Genomic DNA, 16,865 nt, shown 5'->3' with positions numbered 1-16,865 from the left:
GGAACAGAGCGAGGACACCGCGCTCCAAATTGAGCGCTGCGTGCCAGGCTGGGAAAGGCCACGGGACAAAGCTCTGGAGTTACACTGTGGCCACCCCCATCCCGACCTGGAAACCCTTGGAAAGAAAACCAGGAAAGGGGAAGAAATTGGATGGGGATGGAAATAAAGGGTTTAAAAAAACCAGATTGGTGCAGGAGGCAAAGTGGGGAGGCACCAGCTGTGCTGGAGAACCAGGGCACAGAGTTGGGGGTGCAGGAGGGGGAATTTAGGGGGCTGGTGGGCCACAGTGAGAGGGGCTGGGGGTAACAATGAGGGGCCTGCACTTCCCCAGTGTGGGCAGCAGGAAGGGGGGTTCTGTCTCTCTGCCCTGTTGAGACCGCACTCCGGAACCCCAAACTCAGAGCCTCAAATGCTGGAACCCCAAAATCAGAAGGACATGGAGCTGCTGGAGTGAATCCAGAGGAGATCACAAGAGCTGGAGCCCCTCTGGGACCAGGCTGGGAGAGCTAGGGGTGCTCACCTGGAGAGGAGAAGGCTCCAGGGCAACCCCAGAGCCTAAAGGAGCTCCAGGAGAGGTGGAGAGGGAATGGGGACAAGGGATGGAGAGACAGGACACAGGGAATGGCTTCCCACTGCCAGAGGGCAGGGATAGATGGGATTTTGGGAAGGAATTCCTGGCTGTGAGGGTTGTGTGGCCCTGGCACAGGGAGCCCAGAGAGGATGGAAGAGGTGTTTGTCCCACCAGACAGGAAAGCACCCACTGGAGGCTGTCCCCAGAAAGACTCAGGTGATTCCCAGTTCCAGAGTGATTCCTCCTGGGTGTGCCCTAAACTGCCCCAATCTGAGAGCTCTGGGCCCCAGCTGGGCTTTAGGAACTGCATAAAAGGGTCCTGCAAGGGCTTGGGCTGGTGAACATTGTTGGGATGTAGCATCAGACTTTTCAGGAGGGTGTTTGGGGTGGTTTCCCTTGGGAGTGCTGCTTGCAAGATGTGTCCTGGCAATCCTGCTGCTCTCTCTCATTTTCCTGGGTACTTGGGGAGCAGTGATGCCACTCCTGAGCTCCCAGGGAAGGGTTTTGGTGGCCATGTGGTGCCCAAACTGCTGCAGCAGCTGCAAATCCACCCAGGAACGTGCTGACTCCCAAGGATTTGATTAGCAGGGATTTGAGTTAAGTGGATGTGAATTTTCATGGCTATAGGGCTGTGCACATCAAAGCTGGGAGGCAGCGTGGGGCCAGGGAGAAGTTTCTCAGCTGTAAATTTGCCTCGTGACTCCATAAAAATTGTGATGGGCAGCATGGAAAGAATTCTGCTGGAAAGGGCCTGGAAAATGCTGCACCCCCGAGAAAACAACACAAAGGGCTGCAGACCCAAATCAAAGTCCAGGCCTGAGAATGTTTTGAGGTGTGAGATGGGACACTCCAGATGCTGAAGTCCTGGGTGGGGTCTGGGTTTTGAACCTCCAGCCCTTCTTGGATGTGGATTAGGAATTCTTCTTTTATGTCTTTATTTATAGTTTAATAGATGGCACACCAGCTCCTGCTTTCTGGGTTATCAAAAAGGGAAAAAGACCATTTTCAAATGTGTGTTTCTGAACAATTTCAGACCTCCTGCATCTTCTCCATCCTCCCTGAGTTCTGAGAGGAGAACTTGGGCTTCATGGAAATCCAGAAACAGGGTTCTAAAAATGTGCTTGAGATCCTTGTTTTCCAAACCAACACTTGACCATGGGAGATTAAGGACTCTGAAGAGAAGATTCCTCCTCTCAGGAATGCATTTTCAGGATGTTTTCCACCTACCAGGAAACTCCAGGATGGTTTCAGGCCTTTCCAAGTCTGGACACTCTGGATACATTCCAACTGGAACTCCTGTTGTTAGTGAGTTCTGCATTTATTTTTCTGGCATCAATCAGGTTTTTTTGGGTGTGTTTATGGCTTTTGTGATTTGACAATGTGATGCCACCTCAGCCAACTGATGAAAATCCTGGAGCGAGGAGTTGACGTTATTAATGATTGTCATTTTCCACATTTTTTTGCCTGAAGGACTCCTTTGTTCTCTTCTTTTTGTCTCAAAATCTGTGTTAAGTAACAGCTTACAATTAATTTTTCATTCCAGCCCCCTTTGCCCCAGCAGAGCCTGGAGGGGCTGTTGTAGGTGGGTTTGTATGGATTTCCATGGATGCTGTGAGCCAGATGGGTTTCACTGGTAATTTCTCTTTCTCTTGTTCTGCTTTCCCTGGTTTCTCCTTTGGATCATGGCCTTGGATCTATTTTGGTACCTGAGGAAGATCAAGGTTTCGCTGTTGTGTTTTCCCCACTGAAAAATCCATGTTGTTATTAATTCAGCTTTAATTGCAGTGATGAGAAGCCCTTGATGGGCAAGAGGAAGGGTTTGCTGCCTGCTGGGGAGGATTGGGTTTGCTGCCTCCACCTCCCCCTGGTTTCATGTTCACCCTTCACTCTGTGTCACCTTTCCAAGGGCTCACAGCTCTGATCTCTGCTCTCTGTGACCAGGGACAGCACCCAGGGAATGGCTGGAGCTGTCAGGGCAGGTTCAGGTTGGGTTTTAGGGAAGGTTCTTCCCCCAGAGGGTGTCAGACACTGGAAGGGCTCCCCAGGGAATGGACACAGCCCCAAGGCTGCCAGAGCTGAGTTTGGACAACTCTCCCAGGCACAGGCTGGGATTGTTGGGGTGTCTGTGCAGGGCCAGGGCTTGGCCTGGATGATCCTGTGGGTCCCTTCCAGCTCAGGAAATCCTGGGATTCTGTGACTCTTCTTCCTCCAGTCTCAGCATCTTCCTACCACCCTCTTCTCTCCCTCAGCTGTGTTGCTTGATCTTTTCTCCAAAACTCGTTGAGTTTAGGGGGTTTTTTAAATATAATTATTTAGGTTGGGATCTTTGGGCCATTTCTACCCCACTCTTGTTCCTTGCAGAATGGGTTCTGTCTCCCCTAAATCCCTTCCCTAGGCTCAGAGCCCAGCCCAGGTGAACAACCAGCCCCAGGTAAACCCTTCAAGCACAGGCTTGGAGCAAAGCCTCGCTGCCAGGAGATCCCCTGGCATGTTTGCACTCATAAACTTGTCAGCATTTGGCTTTTTTTGTCCCTCTTGGGGGAAATTACTGCTGTTCCTCAGCCCGTGTCAGCTCCCAGGCCGCGTTGGTATCGGTGCTAAAACCCCTGCTGTGGGTGAGGCTCCGGTGGGAGCTGTCACTACCTCGGGGTCAGGAAGCCAACGGGAACCTCTGTTCCATAAACTGTGAGTTTTTCATAAAAGCCTTTCTAATTTGTACCAAAGAGACTCCAGCACACCCTTGGGACTGGTAAAAATAATAATAGTTTGAGTGGTGGAAGACTGTGAATTTGAAACAGAAGGTTGTGAGATCCACGAGAATTACCCGAAACATCAACGTTGGACATCAATTAATGTAATTTAGATATACAATGAGATAGCAAAGATTCCCACAAAGAGCTGTCAGCTCTTACCTCTTCAGATCTCTTTGAGATAAAGCAGATGTTTCCATCCCATTGATCCAGAGGAATGGGCCCTTCCATCCCAGAGCGCGTTGCCTCCGATCGCTCGGGAATTATTCCTCACCAAAATTACGGGGTTTGCTATTTTTCAGTCATTTTTTTATTCATTCTGAGATGAAATGCACATGTTCCTATCAGCAGGTTTAGCTTAGGAATGCTGCGTTCCCAAAGCCAGGAGTCTTCTCATGGAGGAGAGGTGAAGGCAAATGGAGCTGGAGCTGTTACCTCTGGAAAGGTCCCTCTGTAACACCCAATTTAATCTTTACTATTCCATCCCCAACAAATGGCTCCTGCCCCTTCCCAAATCCCCTCAGCCAGGCTCACATGGAGTGCTTTATCCTGCCTTGATCTCACGCGGGCTCTGCAGAGGAAATTGCTGCTTTAGGGCTGTGTTCTGGAGGATATTCTGTCTGAGCCTTGTGATCTTTCTCCTCACTTAAATCCACAAGTGCTGGCATGCTGGGAAGAACAAACACGTGGAGTTTTCCTTCCCTGGTTATTACTGTCATCTCACATTAACAATCCCAAGGCTGGAAATCGCTGAAATCCCAGGTCACCTGGAAACTAAGCCCCGGATGTGGGGTCCTGTAGCTGGATCAGGGCCTGGCCATGCAGTTTCCAATCACTGTGAGCAGAAAAAGACACTTCCATATGTTCTCCTTATGACTGTTCCTGCTTTGATATGAATTCCTTGGATTTACCCTTTTTAAAACCAGGGCTTCAGTTCTTAATGCTGGACTCGCCTTGCTTTACCCAAAGTGCTTGAAAGTTTGAGTTCAGGCCAGAAATGAACTTTGGAAAAGGGTCTGGAGTGGCAGGAAAAGGGGGAATGGCTTCAACCTGACAGAGGGCAGAGTTAGATATGGTTTTGGGAAGAAATTGTCCCCTGGCACAGGGTGCCCAGAGAAGCTGTGGCTGCCCCTGGATCCCTGGAAGTGCCCAAGGCCAGGGTGGATGGGGCTTGGAGCACCCTGGGCTGGTGGAAGTTGTCCCTGCCCGTGACAGGGGGTGGGATGGAATGAGTTTTGAGGTCCCTTCCCTCCCAAACCATCCTGGGATTCTATACTGGGGCTGGAACTGTGGCCCTGCTCCATCTGCAAGGGATTTTAGTCATTTTATATTTGTCTCTCTTAATGCAGAAATTGCATCTTTAGGCTCAAATCATTATCCATGGAATTTAAATCTCTAAAGAGAGAGAAGCAAAAGCCAAAGAAGCTGAAATGGGCACGTGGGCCACAAACCTGTGGCAGGGAATTTCCAGGAGCTCTCCTGTCAGAATTCCCCCTGCCTGGAGAGGACACCAGTGGTGGCACTGTGGGTATAGGAAATCCTCAACATGGTATTCTGGCAGTGGGAAGCTGTTCCCTGTGTCTTGTCCCTCCATTCCCTGTCCAAAGTCCCTTTCCAGCTCTCCTGGAGCCCCTTTAAGCACTGGAAGGGGCTCTCAGGGTGTGGTAAAGCTGCTGCAAACCCTTGTGCTGTGAAAGCAGTCATGGTTGGGGTGGGGAGGGCTCAGTTTCAGGGATTTCCTGCCTGGACAGGGCTCTGTGGTGTGGAACCTTTTCCCCAAGGAGCCCCAAATCCAGAGCTGTTCTCCTGGGCAAACAGGCCTGGAAAAGCACAGAATCCAAGAAGTTGGAGAAGACCTCAGAGATCACAGAGTCCAACCTAGGACCCAGCAAGACCATGGCACCAGGAAGGCTGGAGAAACCCTTGCCAAGGGGCAGAGAAAGCATCCCATCCCCCTCGCTGTGGTCAGGCTCAGTGTTACGGGCACAGCTCCCTCCTTTCCCTTCTCCTCCTTTCCCTGCCTTTTGGTGAGGGGCAGAGCAGGCTCTGGGCTCCCTGGCAGAGCATCTCCCATGGATCACGTCTGCTCCTCCAGGCACAGATCGTATCCTCTTTCCCTGGCACCAGCACAGCCCCAGAGTGGCACCCCCAGGACAATGCCTTGGCCGGCTCCGGCGCTGACCCGGGCTGTGGGGATGGGGGTGAGGGGGCCAGGAGGCACCGGGGAGGTTGAATAACGTGGTGTGGAATATCATTGTTCCAGCCAGGATGAGTAAGAGCACAGCTGAGCCTGGTCACCGACGGCACTGCCACCATTCTGGGGGAGGCAGGGGCTCGGCGACGGCTGCACAGTTGAAAATCGAGACAATGAGTCTATAAAAGTTTAAGAACTGAATAGATCCCGGACATTTGGTTCTCATTATCACCAAATAACATATAAATAAACATACAACAGAACCAAGAGCGGCATCTTCCTCGCCCCCTCTGCAAGGAGTTGTGTTTAGGCTGAAGTCGGCCTCCTTGGCCAAACCTCCTCCTGTGTGCTCTGGGATGGAGTCATGGGCCTGCCAGGCTTCATCTTCCTTCAAAACACAGCAAAGCCTGATCCAGGCAGGAAAATGAGGTGTCAATGTGCTGCTGCTCCTCAAAAGTCAGCAGTGCAGGGGGAAATGTGAAAATAAACCCAGCAAGAATCAATATAGCTGTTTTGTTTTTTCTCTTGTTGTAAAAGTCCATCCCATCCCCTGCCATGGGCAGAGACACCTTCCTCTATCCCAGGTTGTTCCAAGCTCCCTCCATCCTGGCCTTGGGCACTTCCAGGGATGGGGCAGCCAGCCACAGCTGCTCTGGGCAACTCAGTGTTCATTGTGAGAATTCATGGAGGAAGATGAAAAGGAGACATCAATGATGATCAGAGACACTGCAATGCCCTGAGAGGGGAAATTTTGGAAGAGTCCTTGGCAGAGCTAGGAAAAAAGGTATGAATGTGATTTCTTAGTACATCTTGCTCTTCTAAGATGAACAGATTGCTCAATCCCTGCCCCTATGGAAGCAGTTGGACACAATTATCTTTCCTGCATGGACAGAGCTCACAGTTACTGAAAAAAACATTCTTAAGCAAAGCAGATTTGATGGAACATCTTAGATCTCACTGAGGAAAAGGAATTGGGACTGCAATGCTGGATGGAGGCTCCATAAAATCAAGATTCTCCTTCCTAAGGGCTTGTAAACACCGATGGATGTGCATTTGGAGTGCCAGGATTTCAGGTTTTAGGAGACTTTATTGTACTCTTGCTGTTGAGAACATCACTGAGAGAGCAAGGGATGGCTTCCCTCAAAAGAAAGTCAGGAATTCCAAAGCTTTTAGGTCACACATGTTAAACTCACTCTGCAGCCTGCTGCAGGAATTGCAGCTGCTGCCAAAATGTAAATGGGAAATGGGCTCAAAGCTGCTTTACATCACTCAGAGATTCCCTGATCTGTGGAATTCACATGGAGAGGGGCACTCAGACCTGCCACCTGTGCTGTGCAGAGCTGTACCCCTTCCAAAGGGAAGGAAGGGAGAGCTCCTAAGCTGCAGCAGCTTCCTCCCACCTGTGGTTAAATCCTGCTGGGATGGGAAGGCAATGCTGGAAAAACCCCAGCAAGTTTGGGAATCAAGAGAAAAAGTCATTCCAGACACATCCCCTGTGTGTTCTCCTCCTCTCAGCCTCTGCCCACCCTCCCCAGGACCCTCTCCGCTGCTCTTTAACTTCCCATCCAGAGCATCAGGGATCCCTGTCCCTTCTGCAGCCTCCCCACCCTCTGGCTCCTGCTTCTCCTGGGCCAGGACTCTTGGAGCACAGGCAGGAGACAAAAAACAACTTAAACCTGTGAGGTTCTTCATCCATGCAATGAAGTTTTTCAGGGATAGCAGAGGAAGAGGAGGGAATGCTCAGAACAAGAGGAATTAAAACAAAATTCTGCAGAAACTGGAACCATGGGCTGTGGGGCTCGACTGGTCTGGGTGTGAGGATCCCACTTATTAATTATGTTTTAATTCCATCATCACATGGGATTCCTTTTTAATTAGCGGGGTGCTGGTCAGCTCTAGGAGGCAGAAATCCCTCAGGGGAGGATTTGGCCAAAATCCCTGGTGAGATCAAGGCAGAAATGGAGAGCTCACATCTTCCCCCTGACCCAGCCCCAGGCTGACCTGACCTCTAAAATTCACCTTCAAAGTGACCTAAGTGACTCTGGAAAAGGGGATGAGGCTGCTGCAAGTGTGGGTAGGTCGATGTAGGATTGGGGTTGGGATTTTCATCTTGGAAAACAGGATTTTGGTGGTGCAGGAGGTGGTCTTGATGATCCTTGAGGGTCCCTTCCAGCTCAGGGTATTCTGTCATTCTATGAAAACCAGTAACAACACCAAGCACTCAAATAATTATAAATGTTCCTGAAATAATTACAGGGCTTTGAACAGAGGGTTCATTTGTGTTTATTTGCTTTTTGCTCCTCAGTTGTTGAGGTTGGCAGCGCTTGATGCTTCCAGTTTTGCTCTTCCCAAATATTAGGGAAACATTTCTTTCTTAAATGAAAACAGAGGCTCTCATGGAATTTCATGTCTATGACACAGGACTTGTAGGAAAAAAAAAAAAAAACCCTACTGCAGGAAAACAAGGCCAGGAAGGGCTGGAAAAGGTCGTCCTCCTCCCCAAAGGCAGGACAAGGCCACCATGGAATTCTTTCTGGCTGGGATCTGTGGCATGAAGACCCCACAAACTGTCAGACGTTGTGTCCCAGGGCTGGGAAGGGTTTCGCATGGAAGGGACAGCCTGGTGGGAAACTCACCCTGCCCCCAGGTCTGGGAGCACAGACCTGGCAGGGACCACCCAGCTCTGGGAGCCCACCCAGGGGGGTCACCAGGACCCGGCACAGGGATGTGCTGGTGACAGTCCCCAGTGCTGGCCCTTCCTGGGGATCTGGGGACGGCTCTGACATCTCCCAGCAGTGACAATCCCTGGTGCTGGCCCTTCCTGGGGATGGCTCTGACTGATGGCTCAGTCCCAGTGCTGCTGACCGACTCTGCTTCATGTGATCCTCCAAAACCATCTGGAACCCTCCTCTGCAGTGCCACCTCCTCTGCAGCCAGTACCACCTCCTATTTAATCCCTTGTTTCCATTTACTTTTCCAGATCACATCCTATTCTCTTCAGACCACCTCTCGAGTTTGTTCGGAACATCTCTAATTTCTCAATTCGAATTTCCTGGCAGCCTGTGAGCATCACACTGCACCTTAATCATGTCATTATCCCTCTCGTTATCAATTAAACCCCCTGATTGGAAATAGAGCCAGCACAGGCTTTGCCAACTCCTTTTGGTGAGCTTTAAGGTCCTTCCAAACGGAACCAGGTGTGATTTGATACCATGCTTCCCTCTCCAAATCCACTCCTCTCCCCAGTTCACTCTTTCCCAGGCTGTTTTCCAGCTTCCATTACTTTCCAGCAGTGCCAATCAACCTTTAAAAAGCTGGAGAAGCTGGAGAACATTCACATGGCCCTGGACACCGCGTGCTCGGCCGTGTCCCCCGGCAGAGCGGTGACAACGCCGTCCCTGCCCGGGGATCGGTGGCGTTTGGTGCCTGCTCCCAGGAATGCTCCGCCGGCTGCGGGGACAGCGACTGGCGGGACTGCGGGCACCGGGCCGGGATCGGCTCCATCCGTACCGGGATTGGGACAGGGATGGGGATGTCGGCCGGGACTGGGCCTGGGATCGGGACCGGGATTGGGACTGGGATGGGAAGCGCGACTGAACCGTACTGGGCATGGGCCCACCCTTCACCGCGCCTGTCCGTTCCGGGACAGAGATAGGGATAAGGGATAGAAATTAGGGATAAGGGATAGAAATTAGGGATACGGGATAGAAATTAGGAATAAGCGATTGGGATAGAAATCAGGGATAACGGATCGTGATGGCAGCGGGGCGCGGCTCCAGCCCGATTTGACTCGCCCTCTAATTTGCATAACCCCGCCCCTCGGTGTCACGGCCCCTGCTTAGGCCCCGCCCCCCGGCCGGACGCTGAGGCGGCGCTGCCGCGGCCGAGCCCCGCCCCTCCCCGCCCCGTCGGCGGCCCGGCCCCGCCCCCCGGGGTGGCCCCGCCCCCTGGCGGGGCGCTGGCGGCCCGGCCGCGCAGCCCGCGGTGCCCGGCGCGCCCCGGGAGCAGCAGCGCTGGGGCCGCTCCGCGCCGCTCCGCCCGAGCGCACCATGGGCGCGGAGCGCAGGGCGGCGGCGCCGGCTCCCCGCGGCTGCGCCTGCGGCGGCAGCTGGCGGCTCTTCCTCGGCTTCTTCGCGCTGTCGCTGGCGCTGCACGTCCTGACCCTGGGCTGTTACCTGGAGCTGCGCTCCGAGCTCCGCCGCGACCGCGGCCCCCAGCCCGCGGCCCCGCCGCGCCGGGACGGGACGGCGGCAGCGCCCGGAGCCCCGGCCGGGGGCCGCCCGCAGCGCGCGGCCGAGGGCGCGGAGCGGCGCCAGCAGGTGGGTCCGGCCGGGGGGCGGGGGGACCGCGGGGGCTCCGCGCTGCTCGGGGCCATCCCCCGGCTCCATCTCCGCGCTCGGGGGCCGCGCCCCCGGGCGCTTCGGAGCGGCCCCTCGGGGAAGTTTGGTGGGAAAAGGGGGGAAAGCCCCAAGTCGCGGTGCGGGGCTGAAGTACGGGGGGAGCTCGTCTGGGCTGGGGGTGACGGGCTGCGGGGCCGCCTGTGTTCCACCTGCTGCTCGCAGTTTCCCTGTCGCGACAGACCCGCCGTGTGTCCCGACAGCGCAGACTTGGCCGGGGGCAGCGGCCGTGCCCTGGCCTTTGCGGGGTGCCCCCAGTTGTGGGGTGCTGCTGCCGGGGAGCCCCGCACGGTTCGGCCCCGCACACAGTGCGCGCTGGGTCCCGGTCCCGCACGGCCTCCGCTCGCTCCCCTCCTTCCTCCTGCGCTGTGTTCCTGGTTGCGCTCCTCTCCCAGCCCAGGTACATCATCCTTTGGGTGATGCCCCCCGCAGCAGCTGCTCAGCCTGTGCAGGACAGGTGGGCAGCAGCCTCCCGGTTGTCCCCGCCGCTGTCCCCAGCCCTTGGGGGGGGTCGCCTGTCCCGGGAGCTTCTGGGAGAGCCGGAGCGGAGCTGGGGCCTCCGCTCGCAAACTTAGCTCATTTTTTCCAGGCACGAAACCTCGCTGCGAGCAGGATAAGCTGGAGGAAGGAGTTTCCTCCCCTCCGAGCCTCCGGAGCGGATGGCCCGCTCCCCCAAGGTGCCGGGTGGCTTTGCTGCGGAGTCGCAGCGGGGTTTCGGGGGAGATGCCAAGCCCTGCCTCGGCACCCCGGCGGTCCTCGCCTTGCTGCTTATCAGTGCGTGGGGGGAAGGACAAAAATAGCTTTGATAAAGCGGCGAGTTTGGAACTCTTCCTCCCACTTGGCAGCGGGAGCCGTTCCGCCGCGCCGGCCTCGGCTGCCCCCGGGAGAGCCGGGCTTGCGCTTCCTTCGCTGCCCGGGTCCCGCAGCTTCCCATAATAAATCCGAGCCCAGCGTTGAAGCGGAGGGAAGCCGAGCTCCCGGGTCATCGCTCTGCCCTCGCTGCCTCTCCAGCAGTGTCAACACAGAGCGAGCCCGAGCGGTTTGATGTCGTGCTGGGATTCCTGGGTTGCCTTGGAATAGCGCGCGGCAGGAGTGCCTTTCGTGTTATCGTGCTGGATCTGTTTAGTCTTTCGAGCTCTTCTTTCCAGCGAGCATATAATGAAATACCAGGGCAAATACTTGAGGCATTCATAAATTACAGCGTTAGATAATTTGTCTCTGGATGCGGACGGAGCTCCGAGCGTTGCTCGCTGCAGCTGACGGACTCCAGATAAGGTAACGCTAATTATTTATTTCTTTATTCTACATCTGGCCTGTCAGGCTTGAGATGAAATACTCTTTGGGGCACATTGAAGTAGTTGGGTTGGAGAGAAGGGTTGCTGGTAGTAGGGACATGGGGAAGGAAGGCTGAGTGTCCCGAGCTGCTCCGGTTGGGAACGGCTCCTGTGACATCGTGTGATTAATGGGATTTGTAGTGGTGCTGCTCACCCGTTTCTTGCTGATTTTTCTGCCTTGCAGCTAACAACAAGCACTTTGGGTGTCCTGGGGTGCTGTGAGTGCATCCCTTCCGTGATTAAAGCAGTGAAATGAGGGGTTTGCAAACAGCTTCATTTAGAAAGTTATTGTCCAGCTTTGGGGTACGTGAGGGGTTCCCAGCAGCCCTTCCGAGCTGTGCTGCTGATAAACCCAAAGTGTGATCCCATATATGTGATGCTTGCATAAATTACTGAAATTACTTAATAATTAATTCAAGCAATGTGATCAATGACATTTCTCTCCTGAGGACCATGGTCAGAGTTCATTGTGGGGGAACCAATGAGCACAGTGCTGTGAGCCCTCAAATGTCCTTCAGCTGCTGAGGTCTCTCAGTGAAGAGGCCGAGTGCTGTGTGTGTTGTGATTGTACAATCTCATTTAAACCCAAAAGATATTCCCCTACCTGACCCTTTTTTCTTTATTTTTAAATTATTTTATTCCCCCTCCCCTTCCTGACCTGAGGCAGGAGGAAGAGGAGCATGGGGGGAAGGACGAGGAGCGATGGTCAGCGCCGAGATTTTGGCCCAAACCTCACCTGGCCCCGTGCCAGAAATGACCTCATGACAGGAGTGAGATTTGGCAGCTCGATAACGCCCCGCTTCCCTATCTCACAGGGTATCCAAATATGTAACTCATTTGGGATGGAAGGGCAGATTTTCATGGCAGAGGTTGAGGCATTGTAGTTCCACATCTTTGTCCCAGAACTCGCCGGGTGTTGCATCACCGCGCTGGCTGCGAGATGAGGAGTTTGTTAGAGCTGCTTTAATTCATTGACTCTTCAGTGGCTCGGAGGTGTAAGAGAGGGTTTGGGGAGTGGTGGAGCCTTGGTTCCACCAATAAAATGCAAATAATCCCTCTGGATGGGTGTGCTGTGGGATGGGAGAGGGATTCTGTCAGGCAGGCTCTGCTCGTGGAGATCCGCATCAGGGCACTGTGTTCCTTTGGAGGATTTTGTGCCTAAATTAAATCATATTTTGCTGTTAAAAAAATCGTCCTTGAAATATTTGAGTTGTGCAGAGCATCATTCTCGTGCTTTTTCTCCAACCAAATCCCCTCCTGCCACATTTCTGCCAAAACTTTTTCTTTGGCCAATGCTGGGTGAAATGTGTGCCCTGAGAGTGTCCCAAGACGGGGATAAAAACTTCCAAAGCCTGGGAATGGGATCAAAAGCCATCGGTTTTGTCAAACTAATTGTGGAGGCGCTGGTGGGGGGAGGGAGGGGAGGTGCTGAGTCATCCAAAAAAATGTGCTGAGCAGCAATTTGCTGACTGGCATTTCACCTTCCCGGTGCCAAGGTGTCTGATCTCAGTCTCCACTTCTCACCTTTTTAACAAGGGATGTTCCCACTTTGGAGCAGTGCCCACATCGGTGTTCCTGATCCTTGATTTCATGGAGTAGTTGGGCTGGAAGGGACCTTAATGCTTATTTAGTGCCACCCCTGCCATGGGCAGGGACACCTTCCACTAGCCCAGGTTGCTCCAAGCCCTGTCCAGCCTGGCCTTGGACACTTCCAGAGATCCAGGGGCAGCCACAGCTTCTCACAGGGCCTCACCACCCTCACAGGGAAGAATTTCTTCCTTTCTTTTCCCTCACTAGTGTGAAATTGCAGTTATTTTTCCCTTTTTTGTTAATTCTGGCTCTGGAGTAAGAGGCAGCTCTTGGCACAAAGGCTCTAAAGGTGTGGAAGCTGCTCCAGAGGCTTCTCCCTCCCTGAGCATACCTGTGGCTCATCCATGCATCTTCATCCCCGTGTCTGCCTCCTGCATCCCAGCTGAAACCTGCCCAACGTGCTGAAAGCTTTGAGCAGAGCTCCTGTTGGAAATGCTTCTCCAGCCTCCTCTGGCAGCAGCCTCAGCATGGCTCCTGTGGGCTCTGACCTTTCAGGGTCTGTGTGTTGGGATTTCATGGCTCTGCTCCCGGGTTAGGAGAAGGCTGGGTGTGTGCAGAGGGAAGATGCTGATTAGGGATGTGCTCTCACAGTGGGTTTTCCCTCAAATCCCACTTTGTGGTGCTGCTTGCAGCTGGTAGAAGCTCTCAGAGGGCAATAAAGGGAGCCTGTGGAGCTCTGTGGCAAATGTCAGGCTCTGGTTACCTTCATTCACAACTCAAATTCTCTATCCCTGCTGCTGTGCCTGTGAATATTCCATGCACAATCTGGCCTGAATCCAGAACTGCTCCTGTTGAGATGCTGCAGAGTGGCAGGAGCCTGGCAGTGCCTGTGGGATGTGTTGCATCCTTTGGGAAATTAAATACAGTGTGAGCTTTCCTCAAGGGCTGAAGGTGCATCTCTGCAGGTGCTGTGGGGTGAATTCCTGTGTGAGGAGAAACCTTTGGCTGGGTGGGAACAGCCTGGCTGGTCCTTGGGAATTGTGGAATCACAGAAGGGTTTGGGGTGGAAGGGACCTCTCAAGGCCATCGAGTCCAATCTCTCTGTCACAGGCAGGGACCCCTTCAACTCCATCAGGACCTTCCCAAAGTCCTTATTCCCAGATTTATGGTGCTTTTCTTCTGCCCCCCCCCAGCCTCCTCCACTGCTGATCTGGGGTTTCATTTTCTATTTTCTGTTCATTCCATGAAGGAGAAAATCTGTGGCTTCGTGTGAGGACCAGGATGTTTTATCAGCATTAACTGAGTTCCTTGATGGAGAATATTGTTTCCAGAGTAAGTGTTTGACTGACCCGTGACCAAATTGCAGGGTTTTTCCACAATTTTTTTGATGAGTTCCCTGGAAAATCCTTGAACTTGGGGTTTTAACAACATTCAGTGGCATTCCAAAGTTATCTTCCCCTTAACCCCAGAGTAAATAGTGCCATATCAACCCCATATTATTTTAACCTTTTAACATTATTTTTCTTACCACATAATAACATAAATCTTCCCTGCTCTCCCATACACATGTAGTGTCTTGTAATGCTAATTAAACTGCACACCAGCCTAATTTTGCTCTTAGACTAATCCAATATATTTTTCTTGACTGGAAGCCAAACCCTGAGAGCTTCAGAGCATGCGGAGCTCTCATTCCACTCTTATTATATGTTAATGGCTTTATATTTTAATATCTTTCAACACTTGGGGAGGATGTTATTTTTAGAGGTGTCTGGCTGCAGAAGGTACGGGTCTGTGAGGGGCTTGGGGGATGTGAAGCCCTGAGTAAACTCCGTGCAGTAAGTGGGAAGCATGTCCCTGAAGAGGAGTAATCTGTCAGGATCCATTGTGCACAAGCAGGGAATCCCAGGGAGGTTTGATGTGATTTTTACCGTGGTGTAGTGGAAGATTTGGCTGCAGTTTTACCGTGGTTAAGTGGGAGATTTGGCTGCAATTTGAACGTGGCTAAGTGCCTTTATGGGGCGGTTTCAGTGGTAAGTGCTCTCTCGTTAAACTCTGGGTTTGTGTGCTAATGGTGCCGATGCCAGTCGGGCCTGGATGCTACTACAGCAGGAATAATCACTCCCAGATGGGTGTGGATGGAAACGAGCTCCTTCCCTAAGCCCCAGTGAAACGCTAAGTGCAAAGTCGTAATGATGCAGGACCCTATATTGATGGGGTGCCAGGCCTATAACACCTTCCAAATGGGATTGTCAGCATCCTCCTGCCTGGCTGCACCTCAGCTCTGGGCATGGAGCTGAGATGCACTCCTTGGGGGTGGCTCTTGCAGTGGAATCCCAGAGTCTGCTGAACTGGGAGGATCCCGTGAGGATTGGGGTTCACTGCGTGGTGTGGGGTTGAGTTTGTGGCTTTGCAGCTGTGGACAGTGCATGACACGAGGTGGCATCTTGTGGTGAGGGTCTGTGTCCATGGGGAGGGTTTGTGTGGTGTGGGGAGTATCTAGGTTCCATGGTGTGAGGGCCCATGTCCATGGGGATGGCCTGTGTTCCATAGTGTGAGGGCCCATGTCCATGGGGATGGCCTGTGTTCCATGGTGTGCAGGCCCATGTCCATGGGGATGGCCTGTGTTCCATAGTGTGAGGGCCCATGTCCATGGGGATGGCCTGTGTTCCATGGTGTGCAGGCCCATGTCCATCGGGGTGGCCTGTGTTCCATGGTGTGAGGGCTCGTGTCCATGGTGTGCAGGCCCATGTCCATGTCTTGCAGGTTTATGTCCATGTGTAGGGTCCACGTTCCGTGGCTTTGCCATGGTGGCTCGGTGGCTTTGTGGCAGTGGCTGTTGTGTGACTTGGCTTTGCCATGGTGGACAGGGCAGGGGCTGTTTGTGCTGTGTGGGGCTGTGGTCACTGTGTGGTGTGGCAGTACAGTGACCACAATGGCTGGAAGCTGCTGGATGCTCCCAGGATGGAGGAAGAGAGGACCAGGGAAGAGTTGCCTCCTGCCAGAGCTGCCTCTTGCACGGCCCTTGGGAGCTCAGAGCCCTCCTGGCTCCCCTCCCGGGCAGTGCCTGTGCCCCAGGGGTTAAATCCCGTGGCTGTGTGACAGCAGGGTTAAATCCCGTGTGCCAGGCCAGCGGGGTGCTGTCCCTGAGTGCTGCCTTTGTCCTTTAATCCCTCTTTGCAATTCCTGTCACCTCTGGGTTTTGAGCCTCTCCTGAGGCACAAAGGGAGGGGGGAGACAGGGAAGGTGTTCCCTGAGCTGGGCTGGAAGTCAAACCCACCTGGGAGCAGATACAGGCTCTGGTTGTAAATTATCTGCAGGTGAGAGGCTTGGGGATCTGCTGTGTCAGACAGACCCCATTGTGCTCCTTAATCCCACAATCCCAGCATGGTTTGGGTGGGAAGGGACCTTAAAGCTCATCCCCTTCTATGGGCAGGGACTCCTTCCACTGCCCCAAACTGCTCCAGCCTGGTCTTGGACACTTCCAGGGATGGGGCAACTTCTCAGGGCATCTTCCCAGTTGTCTCTTCTTCCTTTTCCAGTTCTTGTTTTAACTGGGTAATTCTGGCATTTCTTCCCAGAAAGTTGAGAAGATCAGAGTGCCCTGTCCAGAAAAAAAAAAAAAAAATCAGATCTTTGAATCTCATTCTTATTTGGTAATAATATTTATATTTTCTAATAATGACTAAATCTTTGAATTCTTCCTTATGTTTTCTGATCCATGAGGCGGCAGCAGCTTTCCCTGGGTTTCCCAGGCAAGTGTGGGACCAGGGATATGGGGTAGGTACTAAATGGCCTAAACAGACCTTTGTGATCTTTCCAGTCTTCCCCACGTGCCAGGCTCAGTGAAATTCATCCAGGAAATAATTTCAGAGCAATTATTTCCTTCAACTTTGCAAACAAGTTGCTGAGCTACTGGTTCCCTTAACCAGCGCTTTATTCTAATTTTCCCATGGGATAGGAAAATAGGATAAGGCATTTAAAGCTGGCAGCTGGAACTGTTGCCAACCCAAGGGGATGGAACAGCTTAGACTGAAAAATCAGGGGGTTATTTTAATTTTTTACTGCAGTTGCTGCTGTTCCTGGGGCTGC

At 53.0% G+C, this 16,865-nt stretch overlaps 1 protein-coding gene across 2 annotated transcripts in view; it reads left to right on the top strand.

The window, feature by feature from the left end:
* The first annotated feature begins 9,564 nt into the window (after nucleotides 1–9,564).
* The window catches only part of EDA (ectodysplasin A), a 59,889-nt gene continuing 52,588 nt past the window's right edge, over nucleotides 9,565–16,865 (top strand). For both annotated transcript variants that reach the window (XM_059482872.1, XM_059482871.1), the window contains exon 1: nucleotides 9,565–9,834. In XM_059482872.1, the coding sequence (XP_059338855.1) occupies nucleotides 9,565–9,834 (270 nt within the window). The remainder of the gene's footprint in view (nucleotides 9,835–16,865) is intronic.

The sequence above is a fragment of the Ammospiza nelsoni genome, chromosome 15, assembly GCF_027579445.1.
Source record: "Ammospiza nelsoni isolate bAmmNel1 chromosome 15, bAmmNel1.pri, whole genome shotgun sequence".
Lineage (NCBI taxonomy): Eukaryota > Metazoa > Chordata > Aves > Passeriformes > Passerellidae > Ammospiza > Ammospiza nelsoni.
Note: the sequence above shows the minus strand (reverse complement) of the source record. Positions and strands in the feature narration are given on the sequence as shown.